At 49.9% G+C, this 7200-nt stretch overlaps 2 protein-coding genes across 2 annotated transcripts; one reads left to right on the top strand and one right to left on the bottom strand.

The window, feature by feature from the left end:
* Window positions 1-1662: 1662 nt before the first annotated feature.
* Window positions 1663-2467, bottom strand: BU25DRAFT_494728 (uncharacterized protein; the record flags this gene model as incomplete). Its single annotated transcript, XM_033711797.1, has 1 exon — window positions 1663-2467. Exon 1 carries the CDS (start codon window positions 2437-2439, stop codon window positions 1663-1665), a length of 777 nt encoding a protein of 258 aa, XP_033557056.1. The 5' UTR covers window positions 2440-2467.
* A 183-nt stretch (window positions 2468-2650) lies between these two features.
* On the top strand, window positions 2651-5090 carry BU25DRAFT_479801 (uncharacterized protein). The gene has a single exon (XM_033711038.1). The coding sequence runs from the start codon at window positions 2870-2872 to the stop codon at window positions 4907-4909; it is 2040 nt and encodes a 679-aa protein (XP_033557055.1). The 5' UTR covers window positions 2651-2869; the 3' UTR covers window positions 4910-5090.
* The last annotated feature ends 2110 nt before the right edge of the window (window positions 5091-7200 follow it).

Raw genomic sequence — 7200 nt, 5'->3', positions numbered from 1 at the left:
GAGCCAGACAGTATACTCTGTACTACTCATTGCAACCAGTCGCCATGGTCTTTGACTAGACGACTACCCCTGATTATCACGGCGATTTATCACGGCGATTTATCACGGTCAAACCTCTGCCGCTCCGAGCTTGCTCAGTGATAACCAACCCCCAACGGCTTTCTGTACCTCTGCTCATCCCCGAGAACCAATCGAATAGTGTCTACGAGCTTTGCTTAAGACACGACTTCAACACAATCATACTGGCGGACATCGTGTCTTGCGCCTTCTACACATATTCAGTTTGTCGTTTGGCAATGCAGTTCGAATAATTCATCCCCAAGATCTACAAACAAGATCACCACCACGCCATGTGAGCGATCAGCAAGATCTAAATGTGGCACGCCCACCGGAGCCCACCGGAGCCCACCGGGGAATGTCACCTGCCAAGTAGGAACCTCACCCCTTGACCTTGCAATCCGCACTCGCGTCCTTGTAGAAACGCATTCCTTATCTCAGTATTCTTATAGGGAAATATCTGGGTCATGCGCTATATGTAGCATTACTTAAGCGCCGTGTACAAAGAAGCGGGTTTTTTTTGGCCGATTGGTCCGCGCACAAGCCCCCAACAATGCAGAAGCTTCATAATTCCCATAGTAAACACCACCAAAACAGCAAATTATTCACACAATTTAATTATTTTAAATAGACAAAGTTTTTTGCAATAAGGCAAAGTGTATACAGACAGAAATTCAGATATTGTGACTATCCGTGGAAGTTGTTCTTACCCCCAGCGCATATAATCCTCCACACTTGCTCTGGGATGCCTTCCACCCATTGATTCATGACCTCTATAGGCATGAGCTCCCACTCTTTGACCCATTGCTCCTTGCACTCTTTTGCATTACAGGATGGAGTGTGGTCCTTTGTCACGTGGCAACGCATCCATGGCCAAGCGTGCTCTGATGCATTGATCTCTGGCAAATGACTAGGCCACCACAGTCGGTTAATGTGCTATATCATCAGATAATCACGTGATAGACGGCTCTTATGAGCTGGGGCTCCATCCTGCAAAAGTACAGTACAAATTCCTTTCTTGTTGAGCAATTGTATCCATGGGACAACCTTCTTCAGAGCACCTTTGCGGTGTCGGTAGCCATCAACACCGCCATGTGTTCAATTGCCACACTTATAGTCCATAGAGCTGGGTACATACTGCTTCTTGCGCGTGTTATAGCGATTGTTAACGTCTGATTTGCCAATAGAGGCAAGGGCTTGACGGGCGTAGATCTGGGCTTTGTTGTCATGGGTCTTCTGATCTTCATTGAGCTCCTTGATGTGAACCTCCGCAGCTGCTTTTTCAGCCTCAGTCTCTTCATGATAAACATGACAAGTGTAACGCCTTCGACCAAAAGCGCTCCAATAACGTGTGGTCCCTGCAGGACTCAGCACACCGCTCTCCTTCCTGTCGCTAACTACCTCCGTGTCACCTAGACATGGGTAGTTCCGATTCCCCTCCGAACTGTATATTTAATTAGTCCAACACAGTCGTTAGATAGAGCAGTTTTTCTGTATCCTTTCGTACAAGACCTATGTGTGTAGGGAATTCAATCCTAGTGTTCTCAACGTCCCAGCACTCCCATATGCCTTGTAGTGGACTCACACTAACTTCAGACATCTTCCCTACTGGCCTGTGTCGTTACAACAAGGGCCTTTATAATTGTAGCGGAAGGCGCCATAGAACTGGAGGCAGCAGTCCTTACAATTGCGATTGTGTTTGACGTTGTCATCCCAGCGCTCATCTCCTTTGCACCAAGTCCTACACATGCCTCGCTCCTTGCCAATTTGAGCTGGCATCTCATCAGTGTATGCGATTCCATAGAAGTTGAAGCCTTTATTGTCATACTCTTCATCCTTGTCAGGGTTATGCTCAAGGGCCCAGACATATTGCTCCTTCTCTTGTTCAGGTGTGAGGTGCGGCTTCCAGCTAGGACAATGGCAAGCATAACCATACTCGTACATGATGTTTTCAAAAGTGGTTACACTCATCCTGGGTACAATTTCATCAAAATCGCCATCAGCAATTGCCTGCCAGCTCTCTTTCTCTCTGTTGTCGTGCGTTGAGATGACAAGACTGACAATGCGCTCCTTCTGATCCTTTGTCAACAGCTTGCTCCTCCCCCTCCCCAGGTCGTTTTTGTAGAGAATTTCGTCCCATAGTGCCACAGTCTTCTCTGCCGCCTTCTTCTCTGTACGAGAAAGTAGCTCCGATAAGCTGGACTGCGCGCGGCCCATTTTGGTTGCAAGTTGATGTTGGGATGTAATGTTGCCTCGGAGCGTGATGAGCGACCCCATTGCAAACGCGCGGGCAACATGACTCAACTCAGTGCGATTGGTCTTGGGATACTTCTTGACCTTGTTTCCATGGTAATTGAACTTTTCGCGGCGCAAAACAGGCATATTTTGAGCGTTGTGGTGGATTAATATCTATCGGAAAGTATGGTGTTGACATGTTGATGCGCAGGTGCGCGCACACACAGGGCAGCATACGCAGCCATTGCCGCCAAGGGAGAAACTGCCCCACGGGGAATACCCGAAACTTTGCGGGGCATTTGCTCGATTTCTGCAAGGCTAATATCAACCCTCGCTCGGACAACACGCCGACGGAGGTTTTACACTTCACGAATACGGTACGAGCTGCCATTCCAGGGTTACAGCATCGTCCTCGGTACATCTCAACGCGCATCATTGCCGTTTGCATGTCAAGGGCATCCAGGTCATCAACCATGACGATGGCGAGCGATGAAGGATAAAAGGAGGACGGAACCCATGTTAGGCCACCACCAACCCATACCTTTCCTTCATTCATAGCCACAACTCTTCTGTCAAGATGAGGCGAAACAGCATCTCAGCTCTTGCCTTACTGCCTCTTGTCTCTCAAGTCCAGGCTGCTCTCGATGGCGATGCTCTAGCAAAGCAGTATTTCGGCAATGATGCGCCCTGGTACCGCAACCGCATCCCATTCTTCGAGACTAGCGACAAGGACATCACCGACGTCTACTACTACCGCTGGAACATTTTTCGCGCTCACCAGCGCGATCTCGGCGCCAATGGATTCATCTCAACTGAGTTCCTCGACGATGTAGGCTGGCAAACTAAGCCTTGGGCGTCATTAAACGATGCCACGGTATTCCATCTACTTGAAGGCCGCTGGTGCCGTGACCGACGCTTCAAGGAGGATTACGCCACTTTCATGTTCAGCTCGAACAGCAACACTCGCCAATTCTCTGAGAGTATGGCAGCCTCTGTCTACAAGGGCTACCTGGTAGACGGTGTCGCCGCAGATGCTACAGCACGCCTCAATGCCATGATGTCTGTGTACGAAGCTTGGCAGGATGCATTTGACACGTCCAAGGGTCTCTACTATGTGGAACCGCTTCGCGATGCCACTGAGTACACCATCTCGAGTATCGACGCCACCGGCGGACAGGACGGATTTACTGGAGGCAACTCTTTCCGACCTAGTATCAATGCGTATCAGTATGACAACGCAATCTCTATTGCCAAGCTGGCTCAGCTGAAGGGTGGTTCTGGCGACACTGTAACCACCTACAACCAGAGGGCTGCAGACATCAAGAGCCGTGTGCAGAACGACCTCTGGAATTCAACTTTCGAGCATTTCATCGATCGCTACCAGGTCGACAACTCGTTCGTCAAGTACTGGGACTTCATCCGTGGCCGTGAACTCGTTGGGTTCGTTCCCTGGGCTCACGACCTGCCAGATGACACCCCTGAGTTCGCCGAAACCTGGAAACACGCTCTCGATACCAACGAGTTCGCAGGTCCCCACGGTCTGCGTACTGTCGGACCGACGTACGAGTACTACATGCGCCAATATCGCTACGTAGAGGAAAATGGCCGACAGTCTGAGTGCCAGTGGAACGGTCCCGTTTGGCCTTTCCAGACTACTCAGGTGCTTACTGGCCTTGCCAACTTCCTTGACCATTATCCCAACGGAACTGCTACCGGCGTCATCAGCAAGGGCGACTACACCAAAATTCTGCAGCAGTATGCTAAGCTGCACTACAATCCTGAACGTGGCAATATCCTTGATCTTGAGGAGGACTACTACCCCGACACCGGCTTCCCGATTGTTGGTCTGAAGCGCTCGCCTCACTACTTCCACTCCGGATTCGTCGACTCCGTTCTCTCCGGCTTCGTTGGTATCCGCCCCAGCGCCGATGATGTCCTTGAGGTCAACCCTGCTGCTGAAGCATCCGCCATCTCGTACTTTCGCGCTGACTCCATCATCTACCACGGCCACGAGATCGCCGTACAGTGGGACGCCGACGGCTCGCGCTACGGCTCAGCTGGCCTCAAGATCGAAGTCGACGGCAAGGTGGTCGCTTCTGCACCTACACTTTCCCGCCTGAGCGTTCAGCTAAGCCGCACTGCACCTCCCGCCATCACCCACAAGATCGCTAAGTCCATCAAGCTCAGTACCGACACCGTGTTCCCCGCAGGAAGCGCTTCCGTCTCTGGCGTCGACGCAGTGTTCCTCTACGGCGCCATTGATGGACGTACCTGGTTCTTTCCCGAGACCGATGTTGCCAACGGCTGGAGCACACCTGAGGGCAACGGCACCGAGGTCTGGTTCCAGGTCGATTTTGGCTCGTCTACCGCTGTAAGCAGCGCTGAGATCGCTTTCTTCGCAAATGCTGAGCAGGGCTTTGATGTTCCTACCAGCTACCGAGTTCAGGCTGCTATTGGTGATACGTGGGTTGATGTGTCGGAGTCCAAGTATGCTGAGTCTGTGGCTAATGGTATTACTGAGGCATCATGGTCTGAGGCGAATAGCAGCAAGGTTAGGATTGTGTTCACTCCGAAGGACGGACAGAAGGTTAGGCTTGTGGAGTTCAAGCTTTTCTAGGAAGTTGTCGAAGCCTGCTAGCATACTTGTCTGAAATGTAGCACACTTCGCTTCATTCTTGAAATAGACTGTCGATCGATCATGGCCCCAGTAAGTATCTGACTTGCCCGCGTTCTGTGTGAATTGGAGATTTCCTGTGATTCTTCAAGATCTTGCGTTAATCTAGAACGACATATTGGTGCTGTCTACCTGATTTGTGGCCCTTTCAAGATGAACTATCGCGTCTTTGTCTTCATTTTGAGGACTTTTTGCTCTTGCTGAGCCGTGTCTTTGGTCCACGTCTCCATTTTCCTTCTCTGTCTTGTTCGTTCGAAGGGCCTTGACAGCATCCGGATGGGCATCGAACAGCATGATTTTGCTCAAGAAACCAGGACTCAAGTCATATGCCGTGACCCAATATTTGATACCCTCCACGAGCTCCTTCAGACTTGCAACACTAACATGCTCAATGAATTCCAAGTGTAGGACACTCATGATGTAGAAGCAGATATAAAAGATGATTGTCTCAGCGTGATAGCTCTCAGGAGTCTCGGTTTTGCCGTATGCGGTCTTGATGTATTCTTCGAAGACAGCGGGTCTCTTCCTGGTGGGGCATTGGGCGCAGAGCAGGTGACTGGAGGCTGTGAACGCGGCTACGAGCGATCGGACGCGTTCAAGAACTTCTGGATCTTGGAGAAAGCGGGTCAATCGCTTTCTCCAGCTTCTTATGTTGTTGCCTTGTTGCCTTGTTGCCCTGTTTTTGCCCTGCAATTCCAATATCGTATTATGTTGCGGTATCGGTTGGTCCGTACAGTGTCTGACTATACCCCTGACCACTACCCTGGATTAGTGTGTTACAGGTCAGGTATATAGTCGTCTCCTCCTAGCTACAGTACTAGGAAAGTACAGTACTAGGAAAGTAATTTGTTCGCCGAACGAGCACAAGCCACCCCACCAACATTCACACCCTTACTTCAACCACCTCTTGCACCATCAATAGTAGACCAAATATAATAATTTGTAGCTAGTTTTATTTGCAAAAAGCTAATATTTTGTCTGGTAGCCATGCGCTTGTTCCACTGCCTGAAGGCGGTGTGGCATGCTATGAATAAGATTGCGCACAAGCGTGTCAGGTATAGCAAGCCACCCCTCTTTCAATGCCTCACAAAACTTGTCCCAGTCCTCCTGAGAATTACCAATATGATCTAGCTCAGGGTGGGTAAGATGAACAATCCTTTTCAAGGCCCACCACATGTGCTCAATAGGGTTGAGGTTGGGTGAGTATGCTGGGTGTTTGACAGTCCATATCCCATGGCTCTCTAGATACTCTGAGGTTGCCTTTGATGTATGGATTCGAGCATTGTCTTGTAGAAATCGATCTCCTGGCTGGTAGTAAGGGAGAAGGCCTTGGTCAAGTACTTTGATATAGGACTGGCTTGTATACCCCTGACCCTTTGAAGTGTAGTCCTTCTCCATGATCACTAGAGGTGACCGACCAACTCTACCACCAGGTGTGATCCATATTGATGCCCATACCATCTGTTGGCTCCCATGATCAGTAGTCACCTCTGTGACTTTGTTATGGTCGAATTTCTCATCAGGATAGCCAAAGGACCACTCAGTATCCCTTCCAGAGCCACGTTGGACTGAACATTCATCACTGAACCTGACAAGGCACCGTTTCCAGTTGAAGTTTCGACCCTCACGGGCATATCTGAGACGCTGAGCAGCTGTAGCAGCATTGATCTTTGGTCGCCGTCGGGCCCTGAAGTTCTTAAGGCCATATTTGTTGAGTGCTGATCAAATGGTAGCAGCTGAAACTGAGAGTCCAAGGTCATGTAGCATTGCTGAGTATTCAATTTTTGGACATTGGCGAGCAAGCCTGAATAGATATCTTCTCTCTCGACAGGATAGCTTAGGTGGTTGACCAGTCCTGGGTTTAGATAGGTTGCTGCCAGTTGTGTTCCAACGTTGGATAGTCTTCTGGATTGCACGACGTGAACAGCCAAACTCCTCTGCCAGCTCCTTGGTACTGCAGCCAGCTTCATGCTTAGAGATAATAGAATCTCTTTGACGCACTGATAATTCACCTCCTGTGACACGATTTGCTGAAATCTGAGCTCCAAATGAGGTCATGTTGGTTGTGCAGTAAGAGGTTGAAGTTGGGATGATTGATCACGAGTTCAGCGTTGAGGAAAAAGTCCGTGCTGATGCGAACAGACTACCGTGTCCGTGCGCGTAATGCGCGGATTCGCGTAATGCGCCGAACCACCAAAATAGGTCCACCAAAAATGAGGCTGTAGAGCCACACA

Source organism: Macroventuria anomochaeta, assembly GCF_010093625.1.
Source record: "Macroventuria anomochaeta strain CBS 525.71 unplaced genomic scaffold BU25scaffold_41, whole genome shotgun sequence".
Lineage (NCBI taxonomy): Eukaryota > Fungi > Ascomycota > Dothideomycetes > Pleosporales > Didymellaceae > Macroventuria > Macroventuria anomochaeta.
This window is presented reverse-complemented; position numbering and strand designations above follow the sequence as displayed.